The following is a 19308-nucleotide window of genomic DNA, read 5'->3' as shown; positions in this document are numbered from 1 at the left end:
TTTACTTATTTTTTCCTTGTCTGATTGCTGTGGCTAGGACTTGCGGTGTTATGTGGACAGAAGTAGGAACGGGCAGCTTTATCCTGTTCCTGGTCCCAGCGGAAACACTTTCTGTCTTCCACCTTTGAGTGTTCGCTGCTGGTTAGTCGTGTGGCCTCCCTTGTGTCGAGGTACTGTCCTTCTAAACCCATTGAGAGTGTTCATTATGAATGGATGTTGTACCTTGTCAAGGTGTTTAATGCATCTATTGAAATTACCATAGGCTTTTTATCTTCCATTTTGTCACTTCCTCGTGTCTACTTTAAACATCAGCAAACCCTTTGTACAGTGTTTTGTGTCTCGCGTACAAATGATTTTATGTCTTTCACCCCCTTGTAGTGCTTCAGCTCTGTGCACACCGTACTTTGCCTTGCCCCGCTAGTGTCTTGGGTTGATGTTTGTTGCTTTCTAGGAGGATGGCCTTTCACAGTACTTGCCTTTGACCAGAGGGGCTGCCCCTCACTGCAACCGTCACAGCTCCCTCCCTGCGGTCTCCCTTGACCGGTGCTTCCTCCACACTCCGACCCTGGAAGTCCCCAGGATACAGATACAGGAGGGGCCTGCCTGCTTACCTTCCGTCCTCCCTTCCAGTTATTTAAAAATGGCTTTGGCTAGAGAAACACTTGTGTAGTAGGTAAGAGAATGGAAGTAGGTAGTAGGTATGAATTCCAGCCTCAGGGAACTGAGGGCTAAGTTTCTGTGCCCCATTTCAGAGCTGCCGCTGTGGTCGGGGTGTAATTGGGGGTTCCCAGTTTGCATTACCCCTTACTTGCGGTGGCATTTATCAACACATATGACCAGCCCTGCACTGGGAATTCTTTGTTCTGTATGTATACTTGTCTAGGGTGAGCAGAAGCAGGGCCTGGGAGCTGCATGCTTGGCCAGAAACGATTGTACTTGGATGGCACTTCCCAGGGCAGTGGTTAAACACAAAGAGGACTTTTGCTGTAGCAGGAGGCTGGCAACCGCAGACGCCATTAGGGCTGCTGTGCGAGCCAGGGCCTGGAGGCCAGGGGCCCCTTCAGCGGCCCCCACCCTGCCGGCTCCCCCTGGGAGTGCAGTCTGTGTTCATTAGCAGTGCGCAGAGGACTGGACCAGCAGAGTCTGCTGCGTCGGCCTCGGGCGCTAGAGCTGGCAGTGGCCACTGGACTGATCTGGGAAGGTAACAAGCTGATGTGTTCCAACTCCAAGAGTGGAGAACAGTCCAGCCACCAGGCTCCCATGTGTTCCAGGAGGCCACTGGAAGGTATTTCTCCGGTGTCCCTCCTTTGGACCCCCATCTTTCTGAGGGGGCAGCCAGTCTCCCTGCGTTTAAAAGCATCCATCCTGGCCTTGTCCTGCTTTCCCTTCCCCATGGTGTGTGTGGTTTGGCCGCAATCCCCGAGCTGCCTCAGGCAGATCCAACCAGCAGGTGAGCCTGTAGGGTCCCTGCCACAGGAGTGCCAAGCAGGGTGGGCACCCCGGGCGGCCTGCTGGGAGCTGCCCTCGTTGCAGCAGCAGGGCAGAAGTGCCACGGGCCTGGGAGTGGCCCCTGGGGCGGTCTGCCGAGCTTCCCGACTCCTCCTCCTGGAAAGAGCTGCTGCACAGAGTCCTTACAAGCGAGTCCCTGCAGGGAATTGTCGCTTCAAGCCAGAGACCTGGAGTCTCTTGAGATCTCCTCTTTCTTCCTAAATGTTGGACATTTTCAACTGGGAACTTTATTAGGAGACTGCAGAGACGAACAAAATGAACACTGGCCAAAGTCTAATTACCTACCACTAGGAGATAACTTAATTATGAAAATATATTTGATGGTATTAGTATTTTATTCGTATAAAAAAGCACCTTTGTAATAAGTGAAACAAAAGCAAGTCACACGTTGTATATTCATTACGAGCACAACTGTTTCAAAACAGAAAGTGGGGAGGGGAAACGCCGCAATACTAACATCGGTTGTCCTGACGGAATGGGAATACAGGTGATTTCTTTTTATCTTTTCTGTGTTTCCCTGTTTCCTATAATGATCATGTATTAACTTTTATAATTAGAAGCATTTTAAAATAGTAAGTCTTCATTCAAGAAAGACGAACCGGGGAAGGGCAGAGAAACTCGTCAGACTCGCCGCGGCAGCCCCCCGGGAACGGGCCTCATGACACACGGACCCGTCCCCCCCTCCTGTGCTGCGCACGCCTGAGAGTGAGTGAGTCGTGGGCAGAGGAGGCTCTTTCCCACCTTGGCGCCCCTCTCTTAGGGCCCTACTCGTTATTAAGCTGAATAAATATTCGAAAAATTGAGTTGGAGGCAACGGAGTTGTTCCGTATTTTTCTAAGAGGAGGGACAGGTTTTCCCCGAGCAGTCAAGGCCGTTCGAGGGTGGCCAGAGCGCACGTAGAGGGACCCACCGGAGACACCCCTCGGCCGCAGTCCTGTGGGTCTTCTGACAGCTGGCCCAAGGCACTGCACCCGCCGTAGCCATGACGCGTGTTTGTGGCTTGTTCCTGTCTGAGTGGGGGGAACTGGGAGCCCTGCGGAGACTCCGAGCTCCTTCCCTTCATTTGCTTTCTCGTAGGCGGGGATTCCCCCCCCCCAGTTATAGTTGACATTAAATATGTTCGCTTCAGGTGTACGGCACAGGGAGTAGGCATCGGTAATCTTGCAAAGCGATCGCCCCAGTCAGCCTCAGGGGCCCACGTGACACCAGACGCAGTTACTGCGGTGCCGCTGACTGCTTCCCCCTGCGTGCTTTACTTCCCCGCGACTGTCTTCATAGCTGCCAGCTCGTACTTCTTAATCCCTCCCCCTTTCCGCCCATCTCCCCGCTCACCCCAGATCTGGCGCCCATCAATTTGTTCTCTGTGCCTGTGAGTTTATTCACTGATCTGGCTTTTTGATGCCACGTAAGTGAAGTCATACGGTTTTGTCTCTGCCTGACTTACCTCACTTAGCATGACACCCTGTAGGCTCACCCATGTTGTGGCAGGGGCCAGGTTTCCTTCTTGCTATTGCTGAGCGGTGGTCCATTGCACATGCGCACCTCGTCTGCCTTAGCTAGCCCGCCTCTGATGGTCACTTAGGGTGCCCTACACCCCAGCTATTGTAAACAGTGCTGCTGTGAACATAGGGGCGCACACCTCCTCTCAGCGTAGTGTTTTGGACCTCTCCGGATGGACACCCAGAAGCGGACCCACTGGGTCACGTGGCCGTCCCATTTCCAGTGTTCTGAGGGACTTCCACGCTGCCCTCCCCGGTGGCTGCGCCAGTTTACAACCGCACCCACAGTGCGGTGGCGCCCCACTGTCCACATCCTGCCGGCTGTTGTCGTTTGTGGACTTGTCGATGGGAGCTGTGTGAACAGGTGCAAGGCGCTCTCCTCATGGCTCCGCCCTGCCCTCCCTCAGTGAGGGAGGGTGCGTTCCCGTTATGCGTGCAATGGCATCTCCACACCCTTCGGGCGTTCTTCACCAGATTCTTTGTTCTTCGAGTGTTAAGTTGTACGAGTTCCTCGTGTATCTCGTATGTTAACTCCTCTTCAGATGTATCATTGGCGAATGTCTTTTCTCTTTCAGTAGGTTGTCCCCTCGTTCTGTTGATGGTTTCCCTCAGTGCAAAAACTTTTTCGTGGGAAAAAAATGTTTATTTGTTCTTTTGTTTCCCTTGCCTGAGGAGACATATCCAAAAAAATATTGCTAAGTGTGATGTCAAAGAATTTTTCTGCCTATGTTTTCCTCTAGGAGCTCCATGTTGTCAGGTCCTACACCCAAGTCCCCGATCCATTCTGGTTTATTCTTACATACACAGTAAGAGCATGGTCCCGCCTCACTCCCCTGGGTCTGCCTGTCCAGTTTTCTCAGCACCATCCACTTCCCACACTGTCTTCACCCCACTGTACCTTCCCTGCCATAGATCAACCAACCATATAGATGTGGGCTTACTTCTGGGCTCTGCTCTGCCCCATCAGTCCACACATCTGTCCCCTGCCACCCTACCATGCTGCCTGGACCACCGTAGCCCTGGTAGTACCACCCAAAGCCAGGTAGCGTGACACCTCCAGCTTTGTTCTTTCTCGTGATTGCTTTGGCTATTCGAGGGCTGTTGTGCAGGGGCTCACCCCATGGAGCAGAAGCTGCTTTAGCAGGGCTCTGGTACCAGCCAAGCCTGCCCTCCAGGTCTGTCATTTGTGGAGCTGGTTGGGTGTTACTCCGGTGTTGTCTGAAGCTGGCCACTGGGTATGTTGGTTCTGGAGCCTCTTGGGAGGGGCTCTGGTGCAGGCCAGGGTCAGCTACTGCTTCTGCTGGGCTTGGGACTCCAAAGTGATCTGTAGCTGGTAGCCACTTGTACTGGGCTTGAGACCCTTGGGTGGGCGCCACACGGGAGCTGAGGCCAGCCACCACATGTGGCAGGCTTGTGGCTGCTTAGTGAAGGCAACGTTCCAAGTCAAGACTGGCCGCAGCTCACACCAGGCTTGGGGCCACCTGGTGAGAGCTACAATGCAAGTTGAGAGCCATCATCACTTGTGCCGGGCTTGGGACCACTTAGCAAGAGATACAGGACATGCCAAGGCTGGCTGCTGCTTGTTTGGAGTTTGTGGACCTTCGAGAGACTTTAGGAGAGCCCATAGCATGAGCTAAGGCAGGCCACTTGTGTGGAGGAGCCACTAGAAGTGGCTCAGGCCAGACGAGCAGGTTGGGTGGGCGGGGGGCTCAAGGACTCACCAGGGTGGGGTGAGCGGTGTCAGCCAGGTTGGTGGTTGGTGGAGAGCCCAGGTTTGGCACCACCTCAGCAGGGAGGAGAGCTCCACAAAGGAGCCATGGCTTCTGCCAGCCCTCCTGCCCCTGGCGAGAGCTGCCACCACCCCGTCCCTCCAGCTCTGGGGCCAGCCCATGTAGTTCCTCACCATATGTCCCTGGTGCTTTTCCTGCTGCCGCCGCTGTGCTGAACCCCAGAGCGAGGGAGTTCGTGAGCAAGCAGGGCTGTGCCCAGGCCCCTCGAGGACCACCTTGGTCTCCAGCAACACTCCGTCTCACTCCGGTGCAGTCCCTGCTGGTTTCTCACAGCCAGGTGTCACGGGGACGCCTCTTCTTGGCGCTGGTACCCTGGGCTGGGGAACCCCAGTTCCTCAGGGGGCACCCCACAGCTGAGATATTCCTCCTGACTCTTAATCTCCACACCACGGACATGGGACCTGTTCATTCTGTGCCTCCGCCCCCCCCCCCCCCACCATTCTCAGCTGGTCTCCAGGCGGTTCCCAGTGATGGCGGTTCTGTAATCGGGTCATCACACTGATGTGGGAGGCGGCAAGCTCAGCTTTTACCCACGCTGCCACTTGGCCAGAAGTCCTGTGTGTCAGTTATGGACCAGCCGTTCCTCTGGGAGGGAGGGATGGCTGGTCCTCAGCCAGAATGGTCTCAGGCAGTTTGGTGCTCAGAGAGGACCACAGGCCACGCGGCAGGAGGCGCCACAGCAAAGGGAACACCACCCCGTTTCAGCTTCCTCCAGATAAATAAGAGGGAGGAGGAAAGCTACTCTAGGAAGTACCTTCTTTAAAGATATTTTCTTTTTCCAACTTTAATAAGTTTGGTATGTGTTACTGTTACCATTTCTTAAGTAGAAAAAGTGCACCATGAGCTGTTGATCATCCTAGCCAGAATTGGGGCCAGCGCCACCTGTAGGGGACAGACGTGACAGGCCAGTCCCTGTGGGTGTTGATTCGTGTTTTCAGTTATTTTCCACTTTGTGTCTTCATTATGGGGCCACTTCCTCACTCTGCTGAATTCAGGTTTCCCAGAGGCTGGGCTTTCTGGACCTTGTCTAGGTGCCTGTGGGACCCATCCCTCACCAGAATGTCACTTCAGTCACTGAATTCAGGGGACACGAGACAGAGCTGGGCCCCGCCTCTGACCCCTGCCAGCAGGAGCCCTGGGAGAGATCGCCCCACACCGCCCTGCCACCCCACACCGCCCCTCCCTGCTGCGTGGTGGGAGCCGGCCAGCAGGAAGGCCCAGTCTGTGGTGAGGCCTCCTGCTCCGTTCTGGGGGAGCAGGTCAGCCTGGGGAGACTCCGGGTGTGTCTGCGTGCCCTGCAGAGAGGCTGTGTCCCCGGAGACTTCAGGAGACACCAGCCCCTGTGGGCCAAGCCCCCGGCAGCCGGGATTCGTGGGATCCGCCCGCTGACTTGGCTCTGCCCCTCTCCCCCTCTCCCCGCCTCTGGCCCGCAGGTGTTCAGGGAGCTGTGGGCAAATGAAGGGAAGACGCCAGCGCAGATCATCTCAGAAAAGAAGCTTGAACTGATGCAGGACCAAGAGGCCCTGGAACAGCTCTGCCAGGCCACGCTGGAGGAACACCCCCAAGTGGTAATTCCCGCCACGGGGTGCAGAGGGTCTCCACTGCAGCCGGGCGAGGGCCCCCTGCTGGCCAGCGGGGGTCGGCCTGAGGACGTGGCCGAGAGTCTGTCCTCAGCTCCCTGTAGCAGCCCAGAGGCGCTGCCTAATAATGGCTGACCCAGTTTCAGCAATAATTCACTCTCTTTGTCAGTTTTTACCTAAGGTCAAGAGATGAAATTAGGTGAATATTACAAAAATAGAGCTTTCCCCAAGGAAAAGGAGAATCCACCCCTGCAGCTTAATCGCATGGAATTTCAGTTTGAAGGGTGGTTCTCTGGCTCACTGGAGCCGAGTCCCCGGGCTGCCGCCCCTCCCAGGGTGATGCCCTGAGTGGGTGGGGGCTGGCTCTGCTCTGGGAAGGGCCCACTCAGTAAAACCAAGCAGGCCCGCCTGCAGACCAGGAGGACAGGTAGGGAGACACCTCCGCTTCATGCCTTTAAGAGGTGGGAAGAAAAGCAGAAGGAAAATTATTTGTAAATTACGGAGAAAAGCCGTAATAGGAGCATAGCTGCAAACCCAGTCATCCTGTGTTCTGAGCGTAGAACCAAACAGAAAAGCTGCACCGAGCAGCACGCCTCCCTCCCAAAGTCTAATCACGCTGTCCAGAGACACTGTCCCGGGTGGGGGAAGTTGTTGCACCTCTTCCAGAATAACACTCCCCAGCCCATCAGCTTGCCGGGACACTAGCAGACCCGGAGGGCGCTCTCGATCAGGAAAATGCACCTGCGCTGGGTCTCGGCCGCCTGCCCTCCTGCCTCAGCCACAGGGACCGATACAGACACACTCCTGCGGCTCTGAGTGCAGGTACTCGCAGGCGTTCCTGCTGATCGCGATGCTGCAGAGCCGTGGCGTTCGGCACCTGCCTTTGTTGTCCCGACCTGCCCCACAGTGCACGCCTCCCCCATCCAAATGCTCTGGGAGAGTTGTCATGTCTATGGGTTTGTTTTCTAATAACCGGGAGGTTCACTCTTCGGGGGAGAAGGAAATCCATGCATTTCAGGGCCTGCTGACCTCCACTGGAGGCTGCGAGCGGCTCCTCACTGGTGAGTCTAGACCAGTGGTCCCGTGGGCAGTCCCTCGGGACACACACAGTCCTCTGGTCCGTGTTCGTGGGAAGACAGGGTAGCAGTCTCTCCTCTGATGGGAGCATGGAAACCACCCCAGAAGTTCACCCCTCATTTCCTTTTATCATTCTGTATCTAACACTAAAAGAAAAGAAGAAACACTTTAAATTTCACTAAGTACAAACCTTAATTGAGGATGTTTAGTTACGAGTCTCTGTTTTTCTCCTCTAACACAATTTCTGTCTTGTAAGGTGATGGATGTGAAGAAGGGAAACCCCAGAGCTATCAATAAACTGATCGGGCTGGTCCGAAAAGCGACTCTCAGCCGAGCGGAGCCGGCGGTGATCAAAGAGATGCTGGAGAAGAAACTGTCGTCGTGAGCTGGTCCGGGCCCCTCTAGGGAGGCAGTGCAGCCGTGACACTGGGCAGAGCTTTGAAACCCGACGTCCGAGAGCCTGCAGCTCCCCGGCCCTGGGCCGGGCGGAGCAGGGGCCACACCTGACCTGTGCCTTGGGTGCCGCCTCCACACAGCAGCCGCCTCGCCCCGTCTGCGTCATTGGCGTCAAAACCGCTCTATCTTCGCTGCAACTGCGGCTAAGAAATAGCATGTTCTGGTGCTTAATAATTCTGAACTGGAGGAAATGCACTGTTTCAAATGCTGTCACCGTTCTAAGAAAAATGCATTCTGCAGTATTTTTAGTCCTAAAAATAGGCTGATGGAGAGGAAGACAACAGAATAAATCCACGGCGGTGTGCACAGAACGTCTGTTCAGCGAGGTCTCCTGAGGGCAGGGAAGGAGGAGATGGGTCTCGTGTTTTAGGTGTTAGTGCTGTTCGCCCCTCCCCGAGTGCAGGTGAGGGTGCCCGTTCAACTCCCTAGGGACTCCGGAAGGCAGTGCTCTGAGAATAAAGACATTTTTGGTAAAATAGACCACAGACGTTTTCAAATAAATTTAATGAATAAAATATATCCTGAAATATCACATAAAAAATTAACTTACACTTCAAAGATTGTGCAGCTGACAATCCCCCGTCCCCCACCCTCAGGCCAAAAAGAGATAAAAAGAAAAATAAGCTGTAACATGAGATGGATTTGTTTTGCCTGGAAAGAATACGATTATGAACTGGCGTATCAAAGTCCTGACCTTTAACAGTAATCGTGGTGCAGTTAACGGTGTCTCCACGGCGGCGGGCCGCCTGCTCGGCAGACACGGCTCTCCCAGCACGCCGGACACCCCCTTGTTCGCATGATGCTTTGTCACCTCTGCCTCGCAGCGCACAAAGGCCATTTCACAAATGGTGTTTTTTAAAAGCACTGGCCAAATTCTGACACGAATAACAGCAAAATGTTGGAAAGCCCCGATTGTACGCTGAGTCCTTCAGCCCACTAGGAAGAGGGGAAGCAACACCATCAGGAGCAGCGTCCCCACGGCAGCTGGAGAAGCGGACCTCCGCCCATCGCTGCCTGGTGGGCAGTGGCCACGGCGCGTGCTCAGGACCCCTGACTGGAGTGATGACGGAGCCGGCCCCCATTACTGATGCAGAGTCAGGAGGGACTGTGTCACCTCAGCCAGGAAGCCTCGTGCCCCTCCCACACTCTGTCACTTTTCTGACAACTGCTGGGCCCGGTGTGAAGTATTTTCATTACACATCTTTTCGAGAGAGAGAGGCAGAGCCCCTTCTCTCTCCTCGCCCCACACGGCTCTGAAGTCCAAACGGGCAGACACAGTGCCAGGTCGGCACTGGTGGGACCACTGTTTTGCCGGCCTGGCTGCTGCTGCATCAGATGATACGGAAAGCACTAGAGGATCTTTCCAGGCTGTTGTAAATCGGGGCTTACCCAGGTGGGGCGAGAGGCAGCCAGGGGAGAGGGCTTACCAAAACTGTTGTGTCAGGTGTAAACTGTATTACCTACTGACCATTTCCAGAGAAACACGCCACCACGAAATCACTTGGTGTTTACCACGCTGATTGTCACCCAGGTCTCACGGTTGCCTGTGGTCTTGAAATCCTGAACATCGAACTGCTATGTAGTTATAACAGCTCATAAGAAAACAAATCAAATCGCAGCTCAGCTATCTTACTTGGAACCTGACTAGATAGTTGAAAGATATGTTCACATTATGCCCCAAGAAACTCAAGTGTGGCTCTGCTCATACGTGGGCCTCCGTGGAATATGATTTTGCTTTCTTGAATGAGTGTGAATTTGGTCTGGTTCTTTGTTTGCTGTTCAGGGGCACATCTCATTAAAATGTATGAGTTGGCACCACAGGTGAAGCCATTGCCATCTGTCATTGGAACCCACACACCTGTAAGCGGGGAGGGGAATGCCCTAGGAAACTGGCTGGGCCTCAGGCCAGGCGGAACCCGCTCTGCCTGCTGAGGTCCAAACCGTGCGCCCTGGTGCTTGAGGGAAGTGCAACCTCCCAAACCGGTTATGGTGGGAGGGTGGGAGTGTCGGCCTCGGGACTCGGCATGCCACCTGGCACCGAAGAGGTATTTAGGAAAAGGTCATGAGATGCATAACACTAAACGGACAGCCTTTCGTGGGGCCCCTTTGCATGGGAGGTTGGTGCTGCTGACCTACTGGGCTTGTAAACCCTGGATGTCTCTGTCTAAGAAGGACCTTCCTGACCACGTCCTGGCTTATGCACCAGGGCAAACCTCTGTCTTTCAAGGTGAAGATGGACTGGGAAAAAGAACTTTGATCATTATTTTTACCAAGTCAAGGGTGTTTTAGCTGAGCCCCCCATTCCCCCCCGCCCTTCTTTTCTGTGGTCGTCACTAGTCTGGAAGCAGCTGGGAGACTGATGGACGCACACATCCTCCTAGGGCTCTGAGCGAGCCAGGCAACGGAAGGTCTGGCTTGTGGCCGTGACCCACAGTTTATATTCTCATTTTGACTGCTACTGAACTCAGAGGCGTCAGTTCACGGATACTCCAGAGTGACTGTTTGGGGGGGGGGGGGGGACCACTCACTCTCTCCGAAGGGCCGTGCTGTGCACCCACTGCCAAGAGCAGTGTGAGGGGCTGCCGCGCTGCCTCAGCAGCTTCCAGACCCGGGCACTCACCGGTGCCCACTCGAGTGAGCTGACCCCAGACTGTGAGAAGGGAGGCGTCTGATTGAAATCGTCACCGGCTGCCTCCCTTAGTCAAACAACTTAGCAAAAATCAATTAAGTAAGATCGCACCGAATTCCCTCTTTTAAAACGTCCCCAGGGCAAAAAGGGGCCTCGTTCTAGGAGCGCCTTCTGTAGACCTGTCCCAATTAAAAGTCAGCTGCTCTGCTGAGAAGCACAGACTTCTGCAGCCTCAGCACCATGGAGTGGGCAGTCTGGCCTGAGAGCCTCCATCACTCTTGTCAGGTCTGAAACAACACGGGAAACCCAAGCTCCCCCGATGGGTGCCTGAAACGCGCACCGAACTCTCTCGGACAGAGAACCTGCTGCAGCCTGGCTACGCGTGTGGGTGACGGTGCCTGCACTCCACTCACATGGAAACAGGAAGAGGATGCCCAGCAACCCGAGGGGGCGGGAAGGGTCCGTGCCACCTGAAGTCCTTATGCATTTTAGGACTTTCAGGTGCAGGGGCCAAAGAGCCGAGGGCTTCCTCCCGACCCTGCCCTTGCGTTCCCCTACAGAACCTCACCGAAAACCCTTCATAAAGCCTCGTTTAGCCAGTTAATGAGCTGCCTGGGTAATCTGTCCTCAAAACAAGTAATGGCCTAATAAATGCTTGGACGGAACGAGGATTTACTGAGGCAAAATTATCCTGAGAACGACTCTTCATCTTCCAAGAGCTCTTCCTTAAAAAAGCATTAGGTTTATGATGGTCATTCAGACAGAAAGGAGGCGTCTACTCCATTTTCTTTCAGTATTTCCTCAATGTGATTTAAGAATGGAGCATAAACCGGCCTGACAGTGTTCCGTTTTCAGCTGTTATCTGACGGAGAGTTAGTGCTGTGTGATTTATAGACTGCTGGCTGAGGCGCGAAGGGGCCCGGGAGCGTCGTCCTAATGACTCCGAGCTGCTGTGGCCTCGGCCATCAGGGGACCCCTGTCCCCGGGAAGGGCCAACCCTGCAGAGCTGGCCGGGCTTGGCCGCCAGCCGCCACGGATCGCGCCGGCCCGGGCCCTGGCTTGAAGGGGCACGTGCAGGAACAGGTGCCCTACACTAAGCTGTTCCATGAAAGTAGCAAGCATGGCGGTCATTCCAGTAAATAAGGGCTCGCTGGTAATTAGCAATTAAATCGAACTGCCCTTCAGTGAGAACCAGGGAGGATGCTGTGGATATTTAATGTCACCCCCATGACACGTCCCCCCGCTGCTGGGGCAGCACTTCCCTGGGGAAGGCGACCTGGACACACCTGCACAGACCCGAGATGCACCCCCTAACCTCCACACAGAGCTGGAAACCTGCCCGCCTGCCCGCTGTCGCTGAGCTGGTGCAGAGACGCCCACCGCAGAGTTCAGCCTGAGCACCACAGGTGGCCCCAATCCAACAGGCAACCGAACAGTCACGTACAGTTTCCAGAGTCTTCTACTAACAGGGGGCTCCCCAGACAGCTCCACCTGACCGAAATGAAAGCCGCTCGCTAAGGAAGAGGGACGCCGGAGGCCCTGTGAACGAACCGAACGCATCCTCCGTGCAGGTGACGGAGACGTGAATTCCCAGCCCAGAACATCAAAGTGGTTTCCAGAACAGGAGCGGGCGGAAGTAGGTTTACAGTTGAGTGTGTGAACAGGTTTTTTCCCCTTGTAGTAGTATTCAGTGTGGTTACAGCTGTAAACCCACATTCGCCCACCCCTGGGATACTAAGAAAAATGGGGACAATTTCATAATTCCTCTAAATACCAGGAAAAGAAAGCATCCACTGATAAAATCTCACCTCTGATTGGTAACTCCGGCATCCCCGAGTCATGGCTGAGAAACTGTAATTTATACTCCTGAAATGCTATTTCCGACTAAACCTGAAATTCTTTGTTTAAAGACTTAAGACCATTTCCAAAAATCAATTTTAAATATCCCAGTGCTCTCATATACTTTATACCACAAAATTCTCTCCATCCAAACTTAATCTCAGACCCTGAATTATGAATTGAGGTTAATGTGACGTTCCAGGAACCCTTGACTCGCCTTCATTGCCCGGGACCGTCGGGCTAGACACGGTGACGCCTACCCCGGGGCCACACCGAAGGCCCCGCCCACTGTCTGCCGCCAGGAGCACAGCGTTGGACACGCAGGCCTGACCCCGAGGAGAGGTGTCTCTGCTCTTGGGCCACATCTTAAAGTATGCCAGGTATCTTTAAATTTTCTTTCCCAAACTCATTACAGAAAAGATATTTCTAAGGGCCGTACCTGCTGTACGATGAGTATTCTACTCCGTTACCAGGATTTTCTCCCACCCAGGAGTCCCCCCTCATCACCCACCTGCTGTACAGTGTCTTCCTATCCATCTGGACAGTGTTCGCTCCTCAAACCCCCAGGACTTGTGTTGCTCATGTTTGTAGCCTCGGAGTTCTGCTGCCTTCCCCCTGGCTCGTCCGCACCACGCCCGGAACCACCCTCACCTGACCCACCTGGCTGCTCCCCTCAGCCACGTGGGTCTTCCGGTTTTCTGTTACGTACTTCCAGGGCGACTTTCTGAATGCACGTTGAAAAGCCCTGGACACAGTGCCCTAGGGGAGGGCTGCGGCAGGCCAGCATCCAGGTGCAGAGGGGTGTCCATGGGAGCTTGCTGCCAGCACCCCAGCACTGGAGTTCCTCTTCCTGCCTCACCCCAGACCCTGGTCATCTCTGTCTCCTGGAAGGGCAGTCTATTCAGTACCTAATTTAAAAAAAAATACTAAGAGGCACAAGATCAATCCCTTTCCCAAAGGGCACATTCTGCAAAGGGGTCTGTGGCATTCTATAACAAAGTGACATAGACTCCTGAGAAAGAATCGACACTATCACCAGATAATGGAGAGAAGTGTAAATCAAACCTAAAAGCTTAAATAATACAGTTTCCAGATGCAACTTGAGCATCCCCTATACCTGGTAAGTCCAAACTGGAGGATAAATACTTGCACAAAACAAAGGGAGAGGACAGTAACAACTCACAGCTTAAAACTCCGTCTCTCCGTCCCTCTCTCCTCCCTCCCTCATGCCACCTTCTTTCCCAGCAGAGACTTGGCAGTCATACAGGTACAGGAGGGCGCCAGGGAGCCTGGGACAGGCCAGTCTGCAGGGCCGCGTGCACTCTGACTGCTGCAGCACAGCCGGCAAACCACTCCTCCAGGCAAACAAACTTGGACTCAGAAACGTACAATAAATTGGCATCTTTGGTTTCTTGCTTAGACTCGGAAACACTGCAAGACTGGCCCCTAAGAGCCACCCAGCCTAAGCCAGGTCTCCTGGGGTCGTCACTCCACGGGCTGCTGCACACTTTCAATGCAAAGCTGCTTCGAGGCCCCTGAGCAGTGCAGGGCAGCCTCTGCTCTGCGGAGTCTCAGATGTCATCGTGTCCTCCACCCCCTCCTGTACTAGAGGCTGATTAAAATGAAACCAGGGCTCCGGAGACACACCACCAGACTGGTGGCTGCCCACCCCCTCTCCCCTACCACCACCCCCACCCCGGCTGCCACCACTGGGACTTCGAACTTCCCTCTGAACAAGGAGGCTCATCCTTGTAGGTGCTTCTCACCTGCCCAAAGCAGAGGGAGGTAGAATTGACTATCCATAAACACCAGTTGTCTACAGTCTCCTTTTCAGCCCACAGTTATTTTGTGTCTCCCCCCTTGGCGGAGGCTTAGGAGACTGGGGCTCTAAGTGTAACTGGAGCAGCTGGGCTGAAAAGCAGCATAGGCACTAATGCATCACCCTGGGGCCTTCTCCCCAAGCCCATCACTCGGAAGGCGAAGGCAGTGGTGGCTCTGTGTGGAGCCCGTCACCAGCAGGCACTTGGCTTTGCAGGGCTCCCTGTGACCCATTTGCATGTACATCCCAGTTCCCAGCGTGGCCGTCCAGTTCCTGCTCCTCTACAAAGTGCAACTCGTTAGGAAAAGCAAACAAAATTTAATCACCAGTGATTTTTGAGGCTGTGTTTAGTTTACCTTTATCCTTTCCCCTCCATAGTCTCCCACCACCACATACACACAAAACTACTCTATGAAACAGCTTCACAAATCAATGTTTTTTGTAAAACACTTTAGAAATAATGATGCTCATCTTATAGATGATAGCATGCTTTCTTCCAAGCAGTCTCCTAAACACCAAAGAAACAGCTTGCATAGGTATGTTTCATTTTGTGCAAATCTTAGGAAAATAAGGCTACTTTCAGTGTTTAGGTAGTGCTCCACTGAGTAAAGTAAGCTCTCCAGCAACAAGAAAATTTCCCGGCATAGTACATTCTCTCCAACCACATCTGACTTCCCAGGCAGACAGCCGAGACCAGCAGGTTTGCCTGCGCCATAAGGCAATGCATGTTGGGCAGAACATGAGTCCCGGGTGTAAAATGCAAAGGGTCACATGATACGCCCTTATGTGATGAAGGCAGTGGAAGCTCCATCGCGACTCTTCCCTTTTACAAAACGGAAGCAGGAGTCAGCAGGGATGGACGTGCTTCCTTCACGTGCTCTTCACTGAAGAGCTGACCTTCTGACACGGGGTACTTCCAGAAATCACTGAACCCCCATGTTCGCTGGGTTTGATCTACGCAGCAACATGAGTTGACTCAAATGGATGGGAGAACAACCACCCAAAATTTGAGGAGAAAAGACAGAGCAAAGAAAACCCGCCAAAGGAGCAACCAGCTTACGAGACTTACGGTCTACATACCACAGGGCGGGAAGACCCGGCTAGAGACAGAGGAGGTGCAGAGAAAATTCCCCTCCCCAAAAATCAAGTATTGTCAGGAAATATCAAAGTAGAAGTTTTTGTAAGCAGCTTTGCATTTAACATTCAGTCAAGACACTAAACCTTAAAAAAAAAAAGTACCTCTATTTAAACACAAAAATGCTAACAATAGGAGTCCTCAAAGTCGCCCAGGATCTGGTAGCAGAGGATGGAGTGTTCTTGGGCCAGGGCGGCCAGCTCCTTCAGGAACTCGGGGAAGAGGGCAGCGGCCAGCATGGCGTTCCTCACCGGCAGGGGCAGGCTCGGGGGCACCCCAGCCGCCTTGGCTCTGGTGGCCAGGAAGGGCTGAAGCACTCTGGGCGGACCATCCAAAAGGCTCTTGCCAGTCCCTGTCCTGGAGGCATCCTGAGTGGCATCTGAAACCAGAAAGCAAACGGTCATGGGGGCCCTCCTCGGCCCTCCCCATCACCCTCCTAAGTGTGTGTGTGAGGGAAGGGGGAGGGTGGAGACACAGGTTCGCCCGCTCGGTGGCACACGGACTTTGCCCAGCAGGTGACCTGCAGCACCAGGCACGCACTATGAGACTTTCATCCCAAAGCCTGCAGAAGGAAGCTGGTGCAGAAACTGTGATGAGAAGGGGGGTTTCTCAGGAACCTCCGTGCCCAGGGCGTGGCAAGGGAAACACCAAACAGGGCATCTCCTGACCCCCCTGTGTCGGGGGACTGTCCCACCTGTGCCAGCAGAGCCCTGATCGCACGGCACTGCCGCAGGAGGAGGCTGGGTCCCGCACGCCACTCTGAGCTCTCTGCAGCTCGTGCTCTGGCCTCGAGGGCTCCGTGGTGACCCCCCAGCCCATTCCGGCCGGGACCTCCAGCCTTTGGTGGGGAGCAGAACGGAAGAAGCCACTTCAAGGTTGGGAATAATGGAGAGGGAGCTGGGCACTGGTCAGACCCAACTGGGCTCCTCCCGTAACGGTGGGCATCCAGAGGCAGCAAGCGGCTCGGGGGCCCCTGTAGAGAGGGTCTCCAGGGGCTGCAGTGTTCGTTTCAGTCACGTGGGTGTGAGACGCGGTCAGCCCAGACTTGGCCACGTTCAGGCGGTCGGCGTTTTCATATCAAAGCAGATTCACTAATTTAAATGGTTCAACTTTCCAGGCTACTGAGTTCCTGAACATCTCCAGCCTCCGTGTACATATAGGAATTATTTATGCCTTCTCCTGCCCCTACTCCAACAGCCTTATTCCTCCTCATAAATCATTATATTCGAACTCTTCATTATTTTGGCTGCTTTTCAGAATTCAGTCCCATCTTTTAACACTCTTCTCAGAGTGTCGCTTAACTACCGTACTAAAAATTCTTGACATTTATAATACTTTCCATATCTCACTACTATAGCTTTAGTGTTAAAAAAAAAAAAACCCTTCACTTGACTGCTTTAAATATCCTTTTAGATGAAAGCTCATCACAGTTTGTGCCATAAAGAACTGGGAAAGTTGGTGAGAGTCTGTCTGTGGCTACCTTCCAGCAGGGACCCACAATGTGCCCTGACATCAGAGCGAGGACCAAAGTGTCGGCATCACTGAGGTGCACCCACCCCCCACCCCGGCCCTCCATCGAGGCCTTTCTCCAGAGGGTCCCTCGAAGCTCACGAGAGAGGCTGTCCCGGATCCCCGAGGGTAATGGGGCGTGTGGGCACTAATGCCAGACCGAGACCTGCTCTGTTCACGCTGGTCCCTCACGTCTCTGCCTACCCACACCCCTGCCTACCCACACCCTACCAGCTGAGAGACACCAGGGCAGTGGCTAAGAGCCCAGGTTCCGCCACTTACTGGCTGAGTGGCATCGGGTGAGTTGCTTTCCTTCTCTGTCCTTTAATGTCCTCATCTGTGAAATGCCCACAGAGTCGTCATAAGGATTAAACGAGTCGGTAGGTATAACACACACAGGAACATCTTGATGAGTGGCAGTCGCATGCCACAGTGCAGCTGCCACTGACGTCACATCCCTGCCCCCAGAGGGAACGCCCTGTTCAGCCTCCCAGCCCATCTGATCTCCCAGCCCACGCCGGCACTGCCCTTTGGCCGGTGCTGCTGTTGACGCTTCTCCCCCTCTACTCGACTGAGACTTCTGAGAGCGGAGCCCTGCACGATGTGTCCGTCAAGGCCCCAGCACACTTCCTTGCCCGTGGTAGAAGCTGGCAAACATCTGCTGAATGAATGAGAGAAGAAACTGACCGGCGCCAGGTCTCTCCGTCACCCGATCTCCCGGAGCTGGTTCATATGCCTTAGCTCCATCTTTCTGTTTCAAAGTCACTCCTCTTTTTCCCCAATAAAGGGTTTTTGTGGCTCATTTATCTGGCCTGACCCATGCATTTAAGAAGTGTCATCGCTAAAGCTCAGCTCGAATCCGAGAGTCAAACCATCTTCCCTGGGGAGGCGGCAGAGCGGCAGGGAGGACGGCAAGGCCAGCCGGGAAGCCCTCAAAGGAGGTCTGTCCTGCGGGCAAGCACCAGCCTGGCCTTCTGGCCTGTCCCATAGCCCGCCGGGCGGCGCGCTCAGCTCGAAAGCAAGAAAACCAAAGTCATGGTTGCTGCATGGCAACCAGCTCTACGTACAACCTCTCAGTTTCCTTTCCTGTAAAACGGGACGAACACTACCTCACCTCCCTCCCAGCACTGCAGAGCAGCGGAGGGACTCGGAAACATAAGTAGACACAACCTTGTATCTGTTTGAGGGAAAATGCACAGCCCGGCCAGTGGCTCAGCCTCCACGAGACATGTGACCACACGGTCGCTGGCACAGGACGTCCGCCGGCTCTGGAGCGGCGGTCACGCAGACGCCTGCGTCCGTCGCAGAGTGGGTGAGGCGGCTCTGGCTGCGGGCGCCTCACCGCGCCCCTCACCCGGGGCCGGGTGCACGTAAGCACCTTTTCAGGGGGCCAGGGGGGAGGGAAGCACAAATCCATGTCCTGGTGCTTTTCTGAAACGCTGCCCAGGGTCTGAAAAGCTGCAACAGCATTTTCCAGACTGACGCTGGAAAGATTTCAGAAGGTAGGACACACATTACACGCTCCTTCCCCGTCAGCAGTGCTAGACCAGGCCCAGAGCACACAGATGCTAGAAACCCCAGCCGTTGGCCTTTCCCCAGGATTCTTAAGTAGAAATTGTTCTGTGAAGTCCCGGCTGGCGTAGCTCAGGGGATTGAGCGCGGGCTGCGAACCAGGCATCGCAGGTTCCATTCCCAGTCAGGGCACATGCCTGGGTTGCAGGTCACGGCCCCCAGCAACCGCACATGGATGTTTCTCTTTCTCCCTTCCCTCTCTAAAAATAAATAAATAAAATCTTTTTTAAAAAGGTAACATTTCAGTGTACACCCTTTAAAAAATTAGTCAAAAAAATGGTTCTGAGTCCCCGAGAGAATGGGGCTTCTGGATTCGGCTCGTTTATCGGCAGTCGCCTCTCACCCAGGGCCTCAGGAGCCACAGGGGCACAGGACTTGCTCTCTCCTGTGAGTCCGGACATTTTTCAAGTTGAGAGGAGCAAGTCACTCTGCTAACCTGACATAAGTTAGGAAACAGATGTGGAAAGAGTCCATGCAAGCAAAATCGTCTGTCCCGAGAGAAGCCCTGCAAGTCCAAGTCCCCAGAGCGCCACAGACCCTCAGCAGCATCAGCCGCAGGTGGCTGACCTGACAACCTCCGTGGTGGGAACGAGCCCCCGCTGGGGTCAGGCAGGCAGCGACCCTGCCACCCTCCCCGGAACTGGGACCTCTCCTCAAGGAAAACCCCCGAAGTCAGCGGGTGCTGGGCCCTGTGACCAGGCAGGACAGTCTCAGGCACCTGGGCTGCGTGGTCTCACCTGACCACTCTGGGCCCCTGATGTCGGCTTCCTGATATGAAGATGAACCTAACAGTATCTTTCTTGCCCATTGTGCCGAGCTGTTTCAAAATAAAATTCGACAGTCTGGGAAAGCACTTTACAAATTGTAAAGTACAAGTGAAGATCAAGCTGGGGA

At 54.2% G+C, this 19308-nt stretch overlaps 2 protein-coding genes across 3 annotated transcripts in view; one reads left to right on the top strand and one right to left on the bottom strand.

The window, feature by feature from the left end:
• The window catches only part of GATB (glutamyl-tRNA amidotransferase subunit B), a 73130-nt gene extending 63472 nt beyond the window's left edge, over positions 1-9658 (top strand). Inside the window, exons 12-13 of one of the 2 annotated variants that reach the window (XM_028521899.2) lie at positions 6232-6366; positions 7712-9658. In XM_028521899.2, coding sequence (XP_028377700.1) covers positions 6232-6366; positions 7712-7840 — 264 coding nt within the window. In that variant the 3' untranslated portion in view covers positions 7841-9658. The remainder of the gene's footprint in view (positions 1-6231; positions 6367-7711) is intronic. The other variant, XM_036031896.1, reaches the window with a different exon arrangement.
• A 2555-nt stretch (positions 9659-12213) lies between these two features.
• Positions 12214-19308, bottom strand: part of FAM160A1 (family with sequence similarity 160 member A1) — a 197449-nt gene continuing 190354 nt past the window's right edge. The window contains exon 13 of the mRNA XM_028522065.2: positions 12214-15712. Within this exon, the coding sequence (XP_028377866.1) occupies positions 15459-15712 (254 nt within the window). The 3' untranslated portion in view covers positions 12214-15458. The remainder of the gene's footprint in view (positions 15713-19308) is intronic.

The sequence above is a fragment of the Phyllostomus discolor genome, chromosome 8 (genome assembly GCF_004126475.2).
Source record: "Phyllostomus discolor isolate MPI-MPIP mPhyDis1 chromosome 8, mPhyDis1.pri.v3, whole genome shotgun sequence".
In the NCBI taxonomy this organism is placed as follows: domain Eukaryota; kingdom Metazoa; phylum Chordata; class Mammalia; order Chiroptera; family Phyllostomidae; genus Phyllostomus; species Phyllostomus discolor.
This window is presented reverse-complemented; position numbering and strand designations above follow the sequence as displayed.